The following is a 23,079-nucleotide window of genomic DNA, read 5'->3' on the forward strand; positions in this document are numbered from 1 at the left end:
GCAATAGTAAAAAGGTCAGTAGCCATGCAATAATAATACTTATTCAACGAGTTCGTACAATTACACCTACTTACATTACTTATACTTGCACGCACACGCACGCGCACATACACACATACATAAGCTACATAAGCACGTACATGATGATCGTACGATCAACCAACATATGGAAGGAAGTTTTTTAAATTTTATTAAATCACTTTGTTTTTAAGATTTATTGAAAGATAAGTATTATTGAAACGGGATTGGTAATTCGGAACGAAACCGTTTGGGGAAATGACGTCATTTTGAAAATAGTTTCACAGTACGTTAGTGAATTAGCCGGAATAAACATTGTATTCGATTCCTATAAATAGATATCTATGTGTAGTTATTAAATATATATATATATTTATACATTTAAATTTTACAATTAATGTGAAGTAAGGTGTGTGGAGTCAAATTATTTTGAATTCTTTCGGAATAATTTGATTTGAACTGCGCGCGTACATACATATGTACATACACATGTAACATTGATTTCTGTTGGTTTTATAATGAAGTTATATAAAATATATATATAAAAAATTTAGAATTTATGTATACAAATAATTACCAAAATTATATGTTTACCTAAAAAGAATTAAAGCAGTTCCAACCAGTCAATCAATCAGAATGTTTCGAAGTTTGAGTAGCTCTGTTGTCAAGAATGTATATTAGTGCATTACATAAAATCAAAAATCAATAACATTGAAACAATAAAATTTTTACAGATGTTAATGATTGAATTGATTGTATGTATAATATATAAAGGAAATGAACTAAAAGATATACATTTTTACATTTTTATGTAAAAAAGGAGTGATCTCGATTAAATTTGAATTCAACTATCTAAACGTATACACACACTCGAACCTTCCCATCAGGAAGTTCGTAGGCGGTCATGGAATTCATTTTAGTATAGTTAACATATTGTTGTTAAACACATATAACAATGTTTTCTATACATTAAATAAAGTTTTTTAATGATGTCAATGATTGAAATGATAAGAATATATGAATGGAACTGGTATAAATAGGAGCCGAAAATGCGTTGAAATCCGACCGGGCGCTTTAGGGCATTCCCTTAGCGCCTGGTCCCTTTTTTTATTTCCTTATTCGTTACTTATTATTACTAGATTCATTCATTTATTTTATTCGTTACTATTATTTCCAGATTTATTCGTTTATTTTATTCGTTACTTATTATTTCTAGATTTGTTCGTTTATTTTATTGTTATTATTATTGCGCGGTCATACATACACGCACACACACACAAACACACACACATACATACATACATGTATTCGTTTTTTTGTTTGCTAGATCTTTTATTCTCTTTTCTTTACTTTTTTCTTCGTAATTGTACAAATAGGTAGGATTAATTCGTAAGTTGAGCTAATTGAACATAGGTAGGTGAGTTAATTTAGTGAACGTAGGTAAGTTAGGGACTCTATTCTTTCATTCTTACGTTCTAGTTTATTTGTATTGTATTGTTTTGTATTGTTTTTTGTTCAACACAACACCAACAGCAGCAATCAAACACAACAATCAACACAATATTATTTTCGTTATATTTTAGTTAAGTTTAGTTAAGTTGTTTATTATTTCTAGACCATTCGTTACTTATTATTACTAGATTTGTTCGTTTATTTTATTCGTTACTTATTATTTCTAGATTTATTCGTTTATTTTATTCGTTACTTAATATTTCTAGATTTGTTCGTTTTTTTATTGTCATTATTATTGCGAGCATACATACACACACAAACATACACATACATACATACACACATACATACATACATACATACATACATACATACATACATACATACATACATACATACATACATACATGTATTCGTTGTTTTATTTGCTTGATGTTTTATTCTCTTTTCTTTACTTTTTTCTTCGTAATTGTACAAATAGGTAGCATTAATTCGTAAGTTGAGCTAATTGAACATAGGTAGGTGAGTTAATTTAGTGAACGTAGGTAAGTTAGGGACTCTATTCTTTCATTCTTACGTTCTAGTTTATTTGTACTGTATTGTTTTGTATTGTTTTTTGTTCAACACAACACCAACAGTAGCAATCAAACACAACAATCAACACAATATTATTTTCGTTATATTTTAGTTAAGTTTAGTTAAGTTGTTTATTATTTCTAGACCATTCGTTACTTATTATTACTAGATTTGTTCGTTTATTTTATTCGTTACTTATTATTTCTAGATTTATTCGTTTATTTTATTCGTTACTTAATATTTCTAGATTTGTTCGTTTTTTTATTGTCATTATTATTGCGAGCATACATACACACACAAACACACACATACATACATACACACAAACATACATACACACATACATACATACAACAACATACATACATACATACATACATACATACATACATACATACATACATACATGTATTCGTTGTTTTATTTGCTTGATGTTTTATTCTCTTTTCTTTACTTTTTTCTTCGTAATTGTACAAATAGGTAGGATTAATTCGTAAGTTGAGCTAATTGAACATAGGTAGGTGAGTTAATTTAGTAAACGTAGGTAAGTTAGAGACTCTATTCTTTCATTCTTACGTTCTAGTTTATTTGTATTGTATTGTTTTGTATTGTTTTTTGTTCAACACAACACCAACAGCAGCAATCAAACACAACAATCAACACAATATTATTTTCGTTATATTTTAGTTAAGTTTAGTTAAGTTGTTTATTATTTCTAGACCATTGGTTACTTATTATTACTAGATTTGTTCGTTTATTTTATTCGTTACTTGTTATTTCTAGATTTATACGTTTATTTTATTCGTTACTTATTATTTCTAGATTTGTTCGTTTATTTTATTGTTTTTATTATTGCGCGGTCATACATACACCCACACATACACCCACACACACACATACATACATACATACAAACATTTATTCGTTGTTTTGTTTGCTTGATGTTTTATTCTCTTTTCCTTACTCTCTTCGTAATTGTACAAATAGGTAGGATTAATTCGTAAGTTGAGCTAATTGAACATAGGTAGGTGAGTTAATTTAGTGAACATAAGTTAGGGACTCTATTCTTTCTTTCTTACGTTCTAGTTTATTTGTTTTGTATTTTGTTCAACACAACATCAACAACAGCAATCAAACACAACAATCAACACAATATTATTTTCGTTATATTTTAGTTAAGTTGTATATTATTTCTAGACCTTCGTTACTTATTATTTCTAGACTGTCGTTTTATTATTAACCCCCTCATGAACGGCTGCCTTGACGTGGCGGGGGGGCTTCTCACTAAATGCCGTTCAAGTTTGTGCTTCTTGTTTGTTTTCTTAAAAATGCGATTCTCTATCTTTATTGTTGTTTCATTTTTCAGCGCACTCTCAAACATGGGTTACATCAGCATTTGCAACGAATTACTCATCCTATTTATTAAATTTTATTTGATGTTTTTTTAATCATTCAGGTCACAATCATCATCATCGATATTGCAATGAAATCAAATTGAGAATTTTTTAAATTTTTGAAAATAGTATCTTTATTCATTTTATACTGTTTGTTAAAAGCATGGATATATCCATGGTTAAAAGCTATGCAGTTTTATAAGCGAATAAATCCAAGGAAGTCAAATAGTTCGACCTGAAAAATAAATATCAAATTCACTTTTAAATTAATATTTTGAATTATCATTTGGAACTAGCGCCGGATTTAAAATTTTTAGGCTAGTTTTCAGGGTTTGAGTTTATTTTACTGTTTTTATTTTTATATTTTGTCACTAATTATCAATTCTTTAAAACTTATTATCATTGCCACTACCTTCCGAATGTAGTACATTATCTTTTCTAATCTATCTATTCTATTGCTATCTAATCTACTATTAGTATTTTAATTTTTAATCTATTTATCTATCTACCTATCTATTTGATAGATAATTTGTTGTTATTCATATTGTATTGTGATAATATTGTTATTTGAGATTTTGTATGCAGATGATTTAGTCTTGATGGCTGATAGAATGGAAGAATTGCAGTTAAAATTTGACAGATGGAAAAGTCAAAAAGTGTTATTGAAAAGAAAGGGTTGAAAGTCAAAATTGGTAAGACGAAGGTAATGGTGAGTGGGGAAGGTGCGGATCCTATATATTGTTAACCCAGCAGCGGTTAAAAATGTGTAAGGCATCAGTGAAATTTTGCATGATGAAACGATTCATTTACTTTGATATACAGTCGCAGTTAGCAAAATTTTGCAAAAATGTGTTTTTTTTTCTTGAGTTCATTTGTTATTGTGAAATCTCTAATAAAATAAATTGTTTAAATGAAGCGAAGTGAGTTTCATTGAACAACTAATTGAACATTAAATTCGTGATTGATGATTTTAAACACCAATGAGGAGTTAAAATGAGCAAAACATGTTAATTGGGAAATCACCAAAAAAAAATTGAATGTTTTTAACGATATGATGAAATAAATTTTATAACAATGTTCTTTCTTGCAAGATGATAGCCATAAAATTCAAATAAATTAATTATTCAATATAATTATTCAATAAACCAACCATTCGACCAATAATCCATCAATCAATGATTTAATCACCGATAACTACAATTCTAATTCAATTTGAAGTGTGCGTTGAGAAACTGCAAATCATGCTTATCACATGAATCCAACAAATCTGTGCTGCCCAACAAGGACAATGCCATCCTTAAACTGGACCAGATGATGTTGCCGTTTGAAGCTGTCTTGGGTCCTTTTGTTTGGTCTTTCAACGTTAGAGCAGAAAGGAAATGTTCAACGGCCTCCCTGTCAAGTTTAATTGGTTCATTGGTTGAAAATATCAAATCTATTAAAACCAACAATAACAAAAGTATTAATCAGCAGATCATTCAATCAATAAAACAATTATATATTTGACCTATACGCCCCTAAATTGACGCATGCGACTCCGAGATTGAATCTGGTCCTGACGTAACCGGGCCGAAGATTGAGGGCCTGGTGATACGCTGTTATAGCTTGCTCGCTCATCTGGCCATTGGCGAGTGTGGCTCCTAATTTGTTCCACAGCATGGAGTCCTCGGGTGGTGGTGGCAGCGGCGATTCAGAATGACAATAACGATGTTGGCAACAAAAAAATACACATCAACTCATTGAAGATCAAACGGTTGAATAATCAATTTACAATTCAATAAGTCAACTGGTTAATTGATTGATTTAATGAATACCTCAGGAGCAACTTGCAGAGCCGTTTTAAAGCAATCAACTGCCTTCTTATATTCACCAGTCAAATTGAACAGCACACCCATTCCAATCTGAAAGTTTTTAACCAAGCCTATTATTTCTTATCTATTGATTATAAATATCATTAATTCCATGAATTATGTAAAACTGATTATGTTACTGCTAGTAATAAATAGATAAAAAATCTATTAATATAACCTGCACATCGGGATCAATATGATTGGTCGACATGTGCACAGCTTCTAGGAATAGATCGAGCAGTTCTGTATGACTTCTTACCATTAATAATTTAGCAATATTATTAAAATCGTAATTAATAACCATGTTAATAACAACAAAAGAGTCAACTCTTTCGTCCGGTTAACCTTCATTTACCAACGTTTTACTTTTTCATTTTCCACATTAAATTGTAAACAAAATTGAAAATAATTAATGTTGTGACTGAAAAATGCATAGCATATTATTACTTATTACTGCTTTCAGCAATTTCATCATTTTTCTTTTGACCAATGAGAGATGAGTATTTATGATGTCTGGCCAGCCAATCACGTATTTATTTTATTCGTTACTTATTATTTCTAGATTTGTTTGTTTATTTTATTGTTATTATTATTGCGCGGTTACACATACACTCATACACACATACATTCGTTGTTTTGTTTGGTTAATTTTTTATCCTCTTTTCCTTTTTCTTCGTAATTGTACAAATAGGTAGGATTCATTCGTAAGTTGAGCTAATTGAGAGTTTAAAATATCATTAGTTAAGTTAGTTAAGGTAATTGAATTGGTAGATAGGATTATTTGTATAAAGCAAGCAATTTGAGATGCAGGCAACGCTAACCTTTCTGATGAGAATCTTTTCTTTCCCTGTCTTTCTTCATCAACACGGGCTGTGTTTCAACAACAATCTCGAGAACTGGCACCAGTTTTGGGGGATAATGTAGGAACCAAAAGTCATTCATCATTCTACCTTTGTCAAATGAACGATGAATAGATTTTTTTTTACTCTCTCCATTATTTTAAGATATCATTTATTTGCCATTGTTTTCATTTTATAAATTTTTGCTTCTAAGAAGCATTATTCAAGACAAACACTCACGCGTACTCTTTATATTACTTATGATGATGGTGGTGTGGGAAGAATCAGCTCGTTGGCTAGTCGCGTGACACTAGTTCAAATGCCAATTGAACATAAGGAACTGAGCTGAGCCAATTAAATATAGGTAAGTTAGAAAATGAGCTGAGTCAATTGAATATAAGTAAGTTTTTACAGAATGAATGATTAAATGAGAAATAAAAACGCTTAAGAAAATTTTACAAATGAATATTACTCTAGTTAAGCGTCTCATGATTTTTTTAAAGAGTAATCCATAAATTAATTTTTATACGTACCCTGTTTACATTTGCACTATTTTGTTGAAGTTGACTGTTAAATAAAATAAATGTTGGGATCGGTTTTTCCAGTTGTCTCCGAATGAAACATTATGCAACACAATTCATCGTTCATTTGTTGAATTTTTCTTGCGTGTTGGTTATTTACTATTTAGGTATTTATTGGTGTATCACTGTCTGTATGTATCAGTATGTGTATTCTATCTATTCTACTACTATTAATAAAACTATTGTATGTGTATTATTTTATTTATATATAATTATATATTATATTAAAATTAATTATTTTTGGTTTTTTGCAGTTTCCATTGTAAATTCTTGATATGGACGACACTGACATAATTAGCAAATGGTTCTTATATTATATTTTTATTATATCTTCATAAATAATAAATATATAAATTGAATTTAAATATAAATAAAAAATAACATTAATTAGTCTAATAAACTAAAAGAGTCTAGGTAACTAAGTCTCTTTGTACTCCAGCTAGCTAATCAATCAATCTTCGTTTTGCATCCAGAGACCCGGTTTCCCGAGGTAGGATGTTACTCCAGCTAGCTAGAGTGTATTTTATCTATTCAAAACTAAAACTTACTAAACTTAAACTTACTAAACTACTAAACTAAATGAAATTAAAGTAAGTTCATATTCTAAAATTAATTATATATAAAAATAGATCTGATATAGTAGTGAGTTAAATATATTATTTAATTAATCTAATTTTTACATATTTTTATTGTTATTTAATGGATTAGTTAAAATTTATAATTTACATGATATCAAAATGGAAGGAGTGAAGAATTGGAAGCTTTTTTATTAGAAAAAGATTTAATGATAACAAGAGAGAACCTCTTAAATGTGACAAGATGTAAACCATTGCCTGCACGTCTGAGAGCTGCTGTCTGGAAAGTTCGTTGGAAAGATGATGATGGTGATGGTGATAATGATGAAATGTTGCATTAAATTGATTAATGTCTTTGATGATTTAATTCTGGATGACATTGATATCAGTGTAAGTGTTGGTTAAAAACTTTGTAACCTTTAGCTTTAGCTCTATTTAATAATTCAAAAATTGATTCGGCTAATAATTTGCTTATTAAAAATTTTTTTCAACAACCTTAACAACACTCATCAACAAATATTGATTGATTCCTAATTGAACGACTACTTCCGAAGTATTGCCTGGATGTTCAAGATATCAATGATGAGCCTTTCAACTCATTCGATGCAGTATACGACCTGCCACAACAAGAAGCCATCAGAGCTGATTGCAAATCAATTGCTGGTTGGTTGGTTGGTTAGCCAGACATAACATTCATTCATTCATTCTGTAATGTCTTTTGTTCTGGATAGAACCATTTAATTTGTTTTTATTTCATTCATTTTTTCGAGTTGATCATTGAACTTTACTCCCCTTATTTATCATTCATTCATGCTATAACAGTAGTTAATTAATCAATTTATCAAGCAGATATAAATTAATATAATTCTTACTGACGTGATTGTAGAAAAAAACAATGATGGTGATGGTGATGGCGGAATTGGTGATGATGATGATTGCCTCTCATTGCAAAGTGAGCTTGAAAGCATAATAACCCATTACTGCAAGAGTCGACGAATAACTTACTCATCGGACCTGCTTTGGAAGGTCATTTTAAAAGTTTTACTGAAGGTGCAAGGACTTCGGAGAGCCCAACTTTACAATGTTTTTTCTGTCATTCTTGACAAGTTCATTTTCACGTTGGTTATGTTGGTGATGATTTGATGGTGGTGTGTTAAACATGTTGATGGAATGATACAATGATGATGGAATGATAATGTGATGATTATGGAATGATACAATGATGATGATGGAAGGATACAATGATGATGATGGAATGATAATGTGATGATGTTGTTATCAAATCTTATGGGATATTCATAATGTTGCTTGGACATAAATTTTAACATCTAATATTTTGGTTATATACTGCTATTGTTCTAGAAAGATGAAATAAAACTTAATTAAAATATTCATCATATTTATACTATGTTGAAATGTGGCAGGAGTATGTAATAACCTACTGCAAAACTTTAATTTATTTATAAAAACATTCCCACAGGCCTTCCCCGACCAATCAAAATGCTTATCATTTATTTAGACTCCTCCTACTTTACCATGATCCTTACTTGTGCCAGTTTCTCGATACCAAAAAAATTGCCCCTGAAAACTATGCAAATGAATGGGTTGATTGATCGATTGGTTGATTTAATTATTCATTCAAATAAGACCCTTGTTCATTGTAATAGTTATTGTTCATTGTTGCAATTTTATCGACCCAGCAATAATATATAAAATGGTTACATAATGAAGATAGTAATCCTAAAGTTAACGCCATCACGACAGTTCTGCTCTTTATTCTCGAAGGACTGCCTGCTGGAAGTGAGCCTGAACGTTTGGGATGTTTATTTCCAACTGAACGATCCTTTCTTCATATTCTTTCTGGTCCTCGTCATCGTCATCAATGCGAGGTGCTTGCTGGGCTGGTTGCTGGCTGGCTGGCTGCTGCTCCAACTTATCTGCTTGAAGATGAGATGCTCTGTGAACGAACGATAGAATGAATGAATAATTGGATGAATGAAATAAAAATGTGCTTCGACAGATGGATAGAATAATTTTATTTTTACTTATTCAGAGATCAGATTGTGTGCATGGTTGGAGAGGACAGAACAGAAATAATTAGTTCGTGGTTTTAATTTTTTCGCCAATCAACGATTTTAATAATAATTATTATTTTTATTATTGACCTATTTATTGACTGTACAACGAATGAATGAGGGAACGAACGAAACAGATAGATTGGGCAGCTTTGCAAGTGCATTGGAAGCAGAGGACGTTGAGGATTTGTGTTCGCTTGGTCAGTACTATGCCTCCAAGACTCCTGCATCGTTCAAAATTGTTCGTGGTGATGATGGTGATTGTGATGATGACGTTGATTGTATTGATGATTAAGATAACGAGTAATTTCCATAGAATGGATATACAGAGCAAGTTGGCATGAGCGAATCATGTTTTTTACATCACCAAAAGAATTCATGGTTTCTCAAATATAATGAACAAAATTAAGCACAAATTTAATCATGGGACTAAAATACAAAGTTACACCAGGTCCATTCTTCCTCATCTGAATTAATGACAACATCATCTGAGAGAATGAAATAATTTTCTAATAAACAATTTACTGAAATATCAGAAACGATTTTTTTACGTATATTTTAGAACGTCAGCAGACTGATTACAACGCAGTTTTGTTTTGTGTTCCAAAGCATCATCTATCCAGCAATTAAATTTTTTTAGCTCAATCATTATTTGTACATAAGTTTAAAAATGGTGTTCTGCACGTTTATATCAATGTTTTTTTAATTTGCTCATGCCAGCCATACAGTAAATACGTAACAAAAATCAACTTCTTGCACCGACTCGGCAAGGTTAAATATCGAGCGTAACTTCGCCTTTCATGCTGCTCCTGTTTTATTGGACAACACTGCTCCTTCCTAAATCAGAAACTTTCATAATATTAGGCTATTTAAGAAAAAACTTGAAGTTTCGGCCGCAAATTACAAACCACTATTCAGCTTCGTTGCTGATTTGTGCTTAAGAGATAGATGTATGTTTGATTTGTTTTGGCTCAACGTAGCATGGTTGTAGGTGTTCTGATTGTTTTTTAAGAATTTGTTTTTCATTTTGTTCAGGCTTATGAAGTAAGCCTGAACAAAATGAAAGTAAGCAATGAAAATAAATAAAAAATAAAATTATAAATTTTGATAATTTTATTTCAAATTAAGTTGTTTTTACAGGTCTATCAGCACCTAGTTCGTTCATCTTCTTTTTCCTCTTTACCGTCATTGCCATCTTGCTCCATCTCCCCATCAAACCAGCCCTGCAATAAACTTGTCAGTTCATTATGTTTGGAGCTACCAGCATCTGAAATTCTGAAAGGTCTGCAGGGCCGTCCAACCATCACAACTGTTCATTCATCCATTGAACAGGTTCTTCTTATCAGATACTTGTTGTTAATTTATATAATAATAATAATAATGATAATATGGTAAAATAATAAATGTTAATTGTAGAGGATATATTATATAATTTTCAAACAAAAATAAATTAACTTGGTTATTGATTCCTATTTACTTCAAAACTTGTTGAGTAATATTTTGTCTGCTCTTAAAAAAGTAGTAACTGTAAATAAATTTCTATTGGTTACAGAATGAGCCAATCAAATTTCTGATCGTGGATTGTAGGTCAGCAGAGCATTACAAATGGGGTCATGTATCCAATTCGTTTCACCTCAATGCACATTTGGTTGGTTGGATGGTTGGTCGGTTGGTTGGTTGTAATATGATGTTCTTACTGAAATCATTGTTTTAGTAAGTCGTCGAGGATGCTGTGTTTTTTGGACGACAAAAAAGATTGAAAACATGAAAAAAGTTCATATGGTGTTTGTTTGTGTATTCCCACGCGCACACACACAGCTCTGCGTGTTCTGCTATTTATCCCCTGGGCAGCTGCTTGATTGATTTTAATTTAAAACAACCTCTTTATATATTTTTGTTCACCATTAGCATTTTACATAATTTTTTCACTGATGTTCATTTCTTTCCTGTTGGCAGATGCTACAAAATCCAAAGGAATTTCTTTCAAAAGTTAACTCACTCCTATTTCCTCATAACGCCGACAAAAGCAGTGAGGATGAAGTCACAGGTGTCCCTTATAAACAAATAACAATACTGTTATTTCATATAATAACGAATGAATAACATTGCAGATATAACATTTCATATAATATAATAAACGATTATGAATAATAACGATGCAGATGTTCACAGCAACCACAACATATCACTCCCTGATGGCAAGCATATCTGCTTTGTGGGCTATGGTGATAAATACAAGGAGGATGATGACGATGGTGATGACGATTACGAAGAAAAAGATGATGATGATGATGGTGGTGATGGTTATATGAACATGGTCGTTGCTCACTTCCTTCACAAACACGTGCAGTATGTGTCTGTATGTAGGGGTGGATACCAGGGTTAGTAATGTTGTCGATGTCAATGGCGATGTCTACTTCATTATTCTTTGTTATTCTCACTTCAGGCCTTCACAACTGGCTAGTGAGCAGCAACATGATGGAGCACATTGTAGGACACAGCTACAACAACTGCTCCGCCTGTACGAGAAATAATAAGAATAAAAAAAAGACTAATAATAATAATAATAATAAAGAGCATGCTTCTAGTAGCAGTGGCAACCTAATTGCATCCATGCATATGCCTAACATACCCGTTTGTGGTGGTGTTAAGATGGTGATGATGATGATGATGGTGTGTTGTTGTCAGTGGTGTGTGATGGGGATGGCGTGAATATTGATGAAATTAACTGTTATTAAGATAAATATGACTAAAAATTGTGATTGGCGTAATTACAAAATAATGATGGTCATAATATTAGTGACAAAACAACAACAATAATAATGATGATGATGAATTAATAGGTAACGGAAGCCATGGAAAAGATGACAAAGTTGTCATCAGCACTTAAGTTAACGTCCGCAACGCTGAAAGATAAAGTGATGACGTACATAAAGAACGAACAACAATCATCACCATCATCATCGTCTTCATCATCAGCTGCTCTCCATAGGTCGTTTGCAGTTCAATTTTTGCTTTCATATCCATATTTATTGGCGTCATGCAAATAATTGTTGGCAAATGTTTCTTTGGACTGCAATATTGACACACCCATGAACACGCACTGCACACATCCATAAACAGTTTATACAATGATCAAACTTATTAAATTATAGAAGAATAATTAAATAATTGAAACATGGTACAGACACGTTAGCAGTGCAGATAATGCGGGCAGGAGGTACAGGAATATTGCGTCTGTCTTCACCATTGGTGACGAAGACGATGGTGAGGATGGTGATGTTGAAGATGGTGATGGTGAAGATGGTGATGAAGGTGATGGCAATGGCTTTTATGACGGGTCTGGTAATGGTAAATGATTGTGTTGGATTTGATGATGATTACGAAACTGAATAATCAAAATGAATAGTTATACCACTGCATAATAATAATAATAATAATAATAACATTATTCATCTTGGATCATCATCGCCAGCAGAAGATCATAACCACGTGACATCATCGGAAGAGGAAGTGAAGGAGGTAGTGTTGGTTGACGGCTGGATTAAGAAGTTCACCCAGCCTCAATTTGTCTACAAGTGTTTCGAGGTGGCAACACACAATTCAAAGAGCATTCCAAGGTTGTTTCTGCTGCTGGCTGGTCGCCAGTTCAAATCCATTTGTTGATTTTAAAATTAAGTTTTTCTTATTACTCTCGCCCTATTGTATTATAACCTCTTGTTAACCTCTTTCCTGCCAGCCTTTTATGCCTGACTGGTGATGACATCATCATCCTACGTCTCATCCCAGACGAGCCACGTTCGTTTTTCAATTTACTTTTATTTAAAAGAAATTATGACCACCTCACAACTGAAAATAACATTTGTATTTTCATTATAATTGCTAAAATATGCTATAAATATAAAATGTACATCATTTACCAGTAAATTTTATCAACTAATAACAAGTGACGATATTTCAGCGGCAAGCACTATTTGTTTGTTTGTTTTAGATGCCTCGGAAATATGTTGAAGAGATGATCGTAATCAATAGATAAGTCTATGTAAATAGCAATAGTTATTTTTATTTTTGTGGCTAGTGATAATGATAGTAACACGTAAACAACTGACCCAAAAGATAAAGCTTGGATTCAGAGCAGGCGGAGTCTCACATCTGTCCTGAAAATAACATCAAAGAAACGCCAGCCTGAATTAATCACAATCAAATATGGAACTGGAGGAATGGCTTCAACAAAGAACCAAAACTCTGTCATCATGACTGACAATTCTGTTTCTGACGGGGGTACACCACTTAGTACTACTCCTGCTTGTTTCACAGCTGCTGATAAAGCTGATGAGAAAATTATTACTGCTGCTAACGGTTGTACTAATGCTAATGAAGATGCTACTGCTGATAGAATTCCTGCAAGCGCTCCTCCGACCGTCGTTACCGCTGATGGAGCAGCGGCAGTAGAAACTTCAGACGCCCTGACCGCTGCCACCTTAAACACAACAACAACAGCGACAGATAAACGTAGCGTCAACGAAATGGTCGGTTTTAATGATTGTGGTGCGGTTGAATCAAATTACTCAACAACATCACCACTGCCACACGGCAAAACTGATGTTCCAAATGTTGAAAATATGAAATCGTCAGCGCGTGCGAATGAAAACGTTGTTCAGCTAGATGGAGGTGCAAAAACAAACCGATCAGAACTTGACGATCGAACAAGCAGGCAATATGATGACGTCGGTCTGACGGTCACCGCCATCGACCGCTTTTACATACCGAAGGCGGGAGAGGCAACGAAAGATATAAAAATGCATATTCTGAAGTTGATGAAAATAATTGATTGAGTGAATTAGTGACTACATTATTTTATTTACTACTTATTTGCTTGGTCATTCAATGACTAACATTTATTTCATAACAACCTCGACATTTTGACAATATTGAATTCGAATTAACGTTCTTCCTGAAAATTATTTGGTGCGTCTACGCTGCTTAATACGTCAAAACGGACATAGTGTTATCTGTAGAGGCCCTGCATTTATTGTATTGGAGCCCGTTGAAAATTACAAACCGCACATGATGGCAAGTAGTCAATGTAGCTGCTAATAATTATATTCATATTAGTTTTATTTAATTTTTTTTTACAATATTTTATTAATTTCCAATATTATTTATAATTAACATCCCATACATTTGTTAACAGTAGCGGATCTAAGCTGCAAGCATATTTGTGTACCTGTAAGCTAGAAAAAGTCGTTGTTTTGACGAAAAATGTAGTGTTTTTGAAGGAAAAATTGACGTTATAAGCCCAAAAATGTAAGCAAAATTCTGACCGCATTACCACAAAAATTTTGCTCTTTCTGTAAAAATGTTGGCCACCCCGGTGATAATCGGAACCTCCCCAAAAAGATTAGTGAATATTCTCCCTACCCTCACTTCATTTCTTCACTTATCAGCTGGTTGATAAATTTTATAAATAAATCTAATAAACTAATTCGTCCTATTATTCTTAATACATGTCATTATCATTAACGCGTGATCTTTACATCATCACCATCACACTTGTTCGCGTTCTTGGTGCATCTTCTTTTGGTATTGTCTGGATGATCTGAAAATATTTAGAATACATTTAATTTAATTTGTAAAACCAAAAGGAGATAATTAAATTTTAATATATATATTTATAAGTAGATTTATTTTGTAAAATCTCTAAAATTTAACATTAACTCCAGTTCATTCATACATACAATCCTTATTTCTCCATATACAATCGTTTACACAACGCATTCATTTTTTGATTCCTTCACTCATTCATTTTCTCACTCATTCTTTCTAATTTTCTTGCACATACTTTCTGTCAAATGGATGTCTTGTTGTATGAAACATCTTCATGAGTTCTTGGTTCGTTGGCCCAGTTGGTCGATATTTCCTTTCCTCATCTTCGTAATGCTGAATCTTCAACTTTCCCGATGAGGACTGATGTGTGCAGTTGGTTGGTTAGTTAGTAGGTTAGTTAGTAGGTTGACTGGATGAATGGTTGGTAAATTGAATGATTGTTGGTTGAACGATTAGAATTTAATTGGTTGGTTGATTGATTAGTTGGATGATCAGACTGCAGTTACATAATTCCATCAAAGGAAAAAAATTGACAACTTTGCAATGAAAAATTAACAATACAAATAGATGAGCAAAACCTCTTTTGCATCATGAAAGCTTCTTCCCAGAGGCTGCATTCGGAATGGGAATATAGAAAATAAATGTTACATAGTTTGTTTAACTGTTTAGTTAGTTTAGTTAATATTGATGTATAATAGTTTAGTTTAGTTTAGTTTAGTTAATATTGATGTATAATATCAAATAGTAGCATTCATCTGCAAATCATTGTTAAATTTAAATAGTTCTAAACTAAGCAACAATTAACCATTTTCAAGATTCAACAAATTCGAAAAGCTGTTTTTTTATTAAACAGTTGGCAATCAACAAAATTAACTCCAGAGACTCTCAAGACTTTGGAGCAGAAATTTTCAAAAAAGAACTGTCTCTCATTAGAAGCCCTCCATTGAATTTGAATCAGTACAACTGACAGCAGACTTACTTTTGTGCATTCGTATGGAAAGTTGTTCTGTGGGTGCCAGGAAAGGATGATGCTTCGATCAGCTGATGTTGTTACTCTAGGGAAGCCAACACCATCATAAGCATCGTTATCATTATTGACTATCTGTGTTGTTGTTGTTGCTTCACATCTCTTGGATTTACTGAATGGTTAGTAATGTAATTTTCAGGTGAATCAATATTATAACAAATTTGAAATAGAAAACACTCATCATCAAGAGATCAAAATGATTAATTCATTTAGTGTTAGTCCATTGCTTTGCTATGAAACTTCACACAAATAAAGTTTTCAATAAATAACAGAGAACATTAAAGAAACTATCTTTAATTAACATAGGCAGTAAAACATGACAGATACATAATATAATACAGCACAACACGTACACTTACGTAGTAACATTGTCTTTAAACTTGTTACAGCATGTTAGTGAACCTACAAAATCAAAATAATAATCATTTTTATGAAATGTAAGGACTCTTTAATTAAATGAATGTTTAATTTAATTAACTTTTTTAAATATAGAAAATATTATAATAACTTTTTTTGTACAACATTTCACAATTATTAATTAAAAAAATATTTGATAACATTATTTTATAAGTGATGCATTTGTAAAGTAAGTGATGTTTGTGTGTGGTTTATTTGTGTGTGTTTTTAATTAAGAATTAGAATATTAGATTAGCATTAGCAAAGGGCAAATACTAATAAAATAGGCATGCTTATAATGAAAAAAACTAAAAAAATGAGTAATAAATGATTAATAATAATAACACATATAACTTTATTTTATTATAATCATAATGGCATATTTTAATTCAATTTACTTAATTAATTAAATTAAAAATTTTAAATTTATATCAAAATTATTAAAATTAATTAATAAATAAATAGATCTCTTAATCTTAATTATTTTTAAAAATTATACAAAGATCTACACATCAATTCTACAACAATTCAAAACAATTCCTCACTTAATTCGCCAATCTTGTTGGAAAAAAGAGGAAAAGTTGCATACTTTTTTACCAGAAACATCTTGAAAAATATTATAAAATGAAAAGATTAGCTGCAAAAGTGTATTTAATTAATATTCATAAGATCATGACAGGGAGTTAGAGCACTCCGAATATATCAGAATAAATCAATTGATTAAGAAAGCTAAGCTGGCATTGCCCGGCCGACATGCGTTCAGATCAAATGCATATGAAGGTTATCAAAAAGTATGGAAAATCAATCAATCAATCTGTCAAATTAGTTTATAAAGCGCTATTTCCGCGATGTTCAACAGCGCTTCTCAATGAATTTTGCAAACAGATGTGAGATTTTGACATCTTGATGCTGTTAATTCTTAGAAAAACGTTTTATTACAAAGTCAATATTCAAGTAAAATAAAAAAATTGCGATAAGTGCAGATGGAGCCCAAATAGAGTGTAGATTGATAAGTGTCGGGCCTCTCAAAAGTAAGGGCATTAGGCATTTGTCTCATTTGTTTGTTGGTTAATTTGACCGTGAGTCAGTCAGCTGCTGTACGAGTTAAATTATAAATATTACATAGGAAGTTTACATTTTCATCCAAACACTCACTCATAATTTGTCGTGGTTGATGACATGTCAAATTTGAAATAAACAAGATCTAAGAAACAGTAAAAGGTTGTTAGAGTAAGGACAGAAATCAGATGAAATTGTTGCTTAGAAACTGTTGGAATAATCGGCATTTGAAACCTGCAACCTGCCACGATATTTCGACGTTTTTGTAACTTTCTTTTGTCGTTATTTGATCATTTTATACAACTTATCAATCTTGCAGAAGATAAAAATGAGGACATATGTTGTTGCATTTCAGAGTTTTATTAAAACTGACAGCGGAGGAAATGTATAATAACTTTTTTATTATTTGCATGTTTGTAAAAATTGTGAGCGAACACAAGTGACATCTGTCTGGCCACCCAATTAACATCGAGTCACTAATTATTGAACATCTATTTATTACTTTACAATTAATTAACAAGTTGATTCACGAATATTCAAGACAGTTATAGAATACAATGAAATTTTAACAATATAATATTCACATTTAGTTAATGTAGATACACTGTGCGTGCAAGAAAGCATTCATATATTACAAATAAGATCAAGAAAATTAAAAAAACAACAAAATTTAGTTTTTGTTCGTTCGTCGAAAATTTTCTATAAAAATAGCGAGTGATGATAGTTCAATGAATATAAATAGAAGAGTTTTATTCTTTTGTTTTTAAAAAATAAAATTTATGGAAACATCGAGTAAGAATATAACAACAAAATCATAACCCTCAGTTTTTGAAACAAATGTGAAGACATACAAAACATTTTCGAATAACGAATATATTTTATCAACATATGTATATATATGTTGATAAAAGACCATAATTTTTACAATATTCTATAAATTCTACCGAATGTTTGGCGTTAATATGTTTGTAGTTCGTTTTTTCGATTTTTCTCACGATGCCTAATGAACAAAACCTATGCCAGGCAGAATTTATAAATACATGTATGCAGTCATCAAAACTGATGTGAGAAAAATCGAACAACGAACATATTAATGCAAAACATTTGGTAGAATTTATAGAATACTGTGAATAAATATAAATATATATATTATATATATATATTATATATATATATATATACAATTATACAAAAATGCGTACAAAAATCAACACTAGCTTAAATAAGTCGTTACATAAAAAATTTGACATCACAAAATTTGTAAAAAAGTTTCGATGAAAATATGTAATTTCTTACATATATTTACACACACACCACACACAAGCACACAGACACACATACATATATATATATTAATATATATAAGTCAATGAAAATTTAGAGAGTATGAAATTAACAAGTTCAACTGCTTTCCAATTTGAAGTCATGTGAAAGACAGCAATTAGTAAAGTGGTGATGCGTTTGTATTTGTGATGTATTGTAATGTATTTAAGATGTGATTGTAATGTATTCGTGATGTGATTATAAATGAAATTGAAGTAATATACAGTGTTTCAAAGGCAATGTTCAACTAACAATACAAAACGATATTCTATTTACACATAAAAATTAACGGTGCCATTTTATTAATAACGCAAAAAATGCTTCATGCAACAATCATAATAAAAATATAATAAATAATATTGTTAAATATTATTACCAACTTTTAAGCTCTGTTAAACAAAATTATGGACTCGAAAATAATAATATTAATAATAAAAATACTAAATATAAAAATCGTTCGAATACTCTCAGGTGGAAATTCGAAGAAGAAATGTCTTCTGTTTCTGGTGCCTGCGTGTCTATGTGGGTGAGCGAAGCATGCATGGAAGTCCTGTCCGTGTTGTTTCTATGCATGCAAAATATGTGTTATATATCGCGGGGTGCTTCTATTCTATTCATGCATTGGACTGGATGTCCCAATAAGTGAAAACCTCAGGACTCCTGAAGAGAAGGTTTTTTGAATTTGAAATATACATGCAGGTCGTGCGGTGTGGATGTTAGAGTCTGTTAAGCTGTTAAGTCATTAAGAAAGGATTGGCAAGCAGCTGTCCGCTCGCCGTAGCCATGCCAAGATGAACGGGGAACAAAAAATTAATAATAAAAACAACGAATCACAAATTTCTTTAAAAAATTCATAACTTGAGGTAATGTTCTTAAGTTTTCAGAAATGAGAACCAATGAAGTCGATTGCAATTAAAATGAACGATGGTGGTTAAATAAGTTAATGATTGGAGATTGAATGATGGAAAATAAATGAATTGATTGGAAAAATTAATGATAAATGAACGAACGAACGAATGAGTGAATGAGTGAACAAGTTTTATTTCATGCAAACGAGCAGAGAGAGAGAGAGAGAGAGAGAGAGAGAGAGAGAGAGAGAGAGAGAGAGAGAGAAGAGATCTAACAAAGAAGAAAAAGAAGAAACATTGAAAGATAACAAAACAAATAAATAGAAATTCAACTTTTCAATAGAATGAAATAATATTTAAAAAGTTCTTAACATATTTCATGAAAAATTATTTTTATTTATACAATTACGACAGTTAAATTTTAAATAAATTTTCATCGAGATTATTGTCACGGTAATATTGAATCATGTTACAATATTTTAAGCACACAAATATTTAAAGTAAACAATACATGTGTGTATATATTTATGTATGTGTGTTTATGTATGTGTGCGTGTGTGTGCATTTATAAATGTGTGTTAGTGTGGGAACAAAAAATCAGCCAATTAGAGAAAGAGAGATGGATTTCTTGAACGTCATATTCTCGTTGCATTCTTAGGCAGTGGAAAATCTTTGAAGCTCTCTTCTGTTAAATTATTTTTTTATTCATCATTGTTATGACCATCATTCAATCATCATCATTGAATCATCATCAGCATCAATTGTTCAACCGCGGATAAAAATGTTGGATGAATATGAAAGTAAAGCGAGGGACTGGCCAAACTGCTGACCCATTTTATGCCGCCACCCGCCAACGTTCTGAGTCATTCACTTCACATTTCAAAAAATTATCTTTTGCATTTTTTTACACTTTAGATTAAATATTCGACTGGAATGCAGAACCTTAAAGAAAGAAGTTTGAGCAAAGAGTATTGTCCTTTCGTCATTTTATTACTCTTTCCTTACCTGAGCTCGTCTAAAAACGTTGCTATCACACTTTTTTCAACGTTTGGGTCTACACGCTCTGTGAACTATCATCTCTTGCTTGAATATAAATAGGTCTGCAAATAGGTCAGGGTGAGTTATTGCAATTTAGTTGCCTTAATGAGAATGGCCATAACTAATTTGGTTTCATATCTCAAAAAATTATAAAAAAATTTCCAACATTTCAAATTTTTAAAACTTTTCGGAATCGGTTGAAAAATATCCGATTCCGATCCTTCAAAAGGCGAAAATGTCAGATTCAAACTGACTCCAACACTGATCATAACATTTCCATCATCATTATAATATTTCCATCATCATCATCATTGTCATCTCTTACCCATTTCATATTCTGTTTCGCTTTGCTGCTGATGTTGTTCTTGCATTTGAAGAAGATGGTGATGAAGATGAGTGAGATGAGGGTGATGATGATGATGATGATGGTGGGTTTTCTCTGGCCTCTCATTGTCACGCTTCTTCTGTTTCAACTTGTTGACGAAAACAATACCGCCATCATTATCATGAATGCCAAACGATGGTGACGATGATAACGAAGATGATGGCGACGATGATAACAATTCTTCATCATTACTACTCATTCTACAGTCCGTCACGTCATCCTCATTCAGTGACGGGCGGTTAAAGGTTTCTGTATTTGGTGGTGGTGATGATGACGACAATGATGACGATGATGTCGTTCATGATAATAAAGATAATGATGTTGATAAAAATATTCAATTTGTCACGTAAAGATATGTAAAATTAAATGACTACAAAATTATTTTAAAACTAATCGAGATCATTTCACCTCGGCCATCGTCAAAATCAGAACTAATGTTATACTTGATGTCGTTGTTGTTGTTGTTGATGTTGTTGTTGATGATGTTGTTTGCGCTGAACGGTAGGGCAGGGCTAACGTTGCTTGATTTCAAATATTTTGGTATTTTCACAATGTTGTTGTTGTAGTTGTTGTAGTAAAATGGATTGATTGAGATGTTGTTGTTGTCGATGCTGTTGTTGATGACGTTGTTGTTGGCTTGCAGTTGCTGCTGTTTTGATTTTCTCGCTTCAGAGTTTCGTTGAAGTGTGCTGTTTATGATCAGACAAAAGTTAGGTGACACTTTGAGACATTTATTTTTTTATCATCACATCATCATCATCGTCGTCGTCATCATCATCAACAACATTATAACACCAACCTATATACAACTCTGGGTATATGATCACAATCTTTGAACTTCTCATCACCATCATCAGCACCACCACCATCAGGTATGCCATCATTATCATCGTCACTCCTCTTTGTAGCCTTCCTCATCATTATCATCACATCTTTGTTTGTGACGTCATCATCGATTGGCGGGGGTGGGGGGATGTAGAGTACCGGTGGAGAGGAGGTGGTGCAGTTGTTAACGTCGTGGCGGTGGCTCCTTTGAAGTTCTGCGTGTAAATAAGCAAAAACTATTTGTGCAGACCGCCTTTAACTAAATGAAGTCTTGAACGATGAAAAAAAAACATGTTTATACAGTCAGGCAAAAACAGAACGGATAAGTCATAAGCGGGCCCTAGGCAAAGTACCTTACCCGCGCTATGTTTAAATAAACTGCTACTGAAGCAAAATGATCATCAGTGTTCTCTGACTTCACCTACTGTCAGGGCCCAGTGCAGATAGTTACATTGTGCAGATGGCGCCAAAGTTTGATCACTTCACTGGAGCTAAATGTTCCCCATAACCACGCTATGCACATTTTATCACCACCTATTTTTCTGGTGTACCACAGTGCAGTTCATAAGCAAACTTTAAATCGGCTGTTTACGAACTATCTTCTCAACAATCTTCGTTGAAAATAGTCTGTTTCTTGTAAACTGATTTATATATTTTTGTTTTATTTGCTTTTCAATCTCGAACAATTTTTAGAAGAATTAACAAAAAGTACAGGGGCAAAGGTACACTGCAATCATTGAATCGCACTAATGCGGCTTGATGGAAACGTTTAAATTTCAAATGTCAAAAACAAAATCATTTGTTTCATTAGTCTCATTAGTCTCAGTGGTTTCAGTGGTCTCAGTGGTCTCATTTGCCTCAGTGGTCTCAGTGGTCTCATTTGCCTCAGGGGTCTCAGTGGTCTGCTGGTTGATGGGCGTGGGGTAACTGCACAAGACACGGCACTTATACCAACTGAGCTAACTCGCCCACCATGGTGACGATGATGTCATTGATGATGATGAAGTTGTTGGTAAGGATAACGATAATGATAATGACGGTGGTGATGACGGGTTTAATGATGATGTTGGTTATGATGTTGCATACCTTCATCACTTGACATGACAATATATGAATTCCTGCCAAAACTGATGGGTACAAACATTCGGTTGATGTTGTTGTTGCTATTGTTGTTGTTGTTGCTACTGTTGTTGTTGCTGCTACTATTGTTG

General features: G+C 32.2%; 3 protein-coding genes across 3 annotated transcripts; 1 reads left to right on the forward strand and 2 right to left on the reverse strand.

Moving 5' to 3' along the window:
* Positions 1-4,642: 4,642 nt before the first annotated feature.
* HELRODRAFT_183274 (hypothetical protein) lies at positions 4,643-5,594 on the reverse strand (the record flags this gene model as incomplete). Its single annotated transcript, XM_009012305.1, has 4 exons — positions 4,643-4,835; positions 4,948-5,105; positions 5,255-5,341; positions 5,469-5,594. The coding sequence occupies 4 exons, from the start codon at positions 5,592-5,594 to the stop codon at positions 4,643-4,645; spliced, it is 564 nt and encodes a 187-aa protein (XP_009010553.1).
* Positions 5,595-6,667: 1,073 nt separating this feature from the next.
* HELRODRAFT_194841 (hypothetical protein) lies at positions 6,668-14,614 on the forward strand. Its single transcript, XM_009012306.1, has 19 exons — positions 6,668-6,797; positions 6,965-7,014; positions 7,455-7,572; positions 7,840-7,948; positions 8,172-8,403; positions 8,766-8,889; positions 9,050-9,175; positions 9,340-9,385; positions 9,498-9,601; positions 10,501-10,692; positions 11,317-11,407; positions 11,523-11,741; positions 11,807-11,994; positions 12,204-12,352; positions 12,548-12,627; positions 12,839-12,980; positions 13,100-13,158; positions 13,477-13,641; positions 13,861-14,614. Exons 2-19 carry the CDS (start codon positions 6,986-6,988, stop codon positions 14,193-14,195), a joined length of 2,508 nt encoding a protein of 835 aa, XP_009010554.1. The 5' UTR covers positions 6,668-6,797; positions 6,965-6,985; the 3' UTR covers positions 14,196-14,614.
* Positions 14,615-20,255: 5,641 nt separating this feature from the next.
* HELRODRAFT_183276 (hypothetical protein) lies at positions 20,256-22,391 on the reverse strand (the record flags this gene model as incomplete). Its single annotated transcript, XM_009012307.1, has 4 exons — positions 20,256-20,305; positions 21,452-21,732; positions 21,843-21,952; positions 22,320-22,391. 4 exons carry the CDS (start codon positions 22,389-22,391, stop codon positions 20,256-20,258), a joined length of 513 nt encoding a protein of 170 aa, XP_009010555.1.
* Positions 22,392-23,079: the final 688 nt, after the last annotated feature.

Source organism: Helobdella robusta, assembly GCF_000326865.2.
Source record: "Helobdella robusta unplaced genomic scaffold HELROscaffold_103, whole genome shotgun sequence".
NCBI lineage: Eukaryota > Metazoa > Annelida > Clitellata > Rhynchobdellida > Glossiphoniidae > Helobdella > Helobdella robusta.

Bases quoted from the DNA above. Each gene is read 5' to 3' on its own strand.
- HELRODRAFT_194841 (XM_009012306.1), top strand. From the start codon at position 6,986: ATGGACGACACTGACATAATTAGCAAATG. The intron at 11,408-11,522 runs GTGTCCCTTATA...ATAACGATGCAG, and splicing joins CAGTGAGGATGAAGTCACAG to ATGTTCACAGCAACCACAAC. The intron at 13,159-13,476 runs GTTCGTTTTTCA...CTGACCCAAAAG, and splicing joins TCTCATCCCAGACGAGCCAC to ATAAAGCTTGGATTCAGAGC.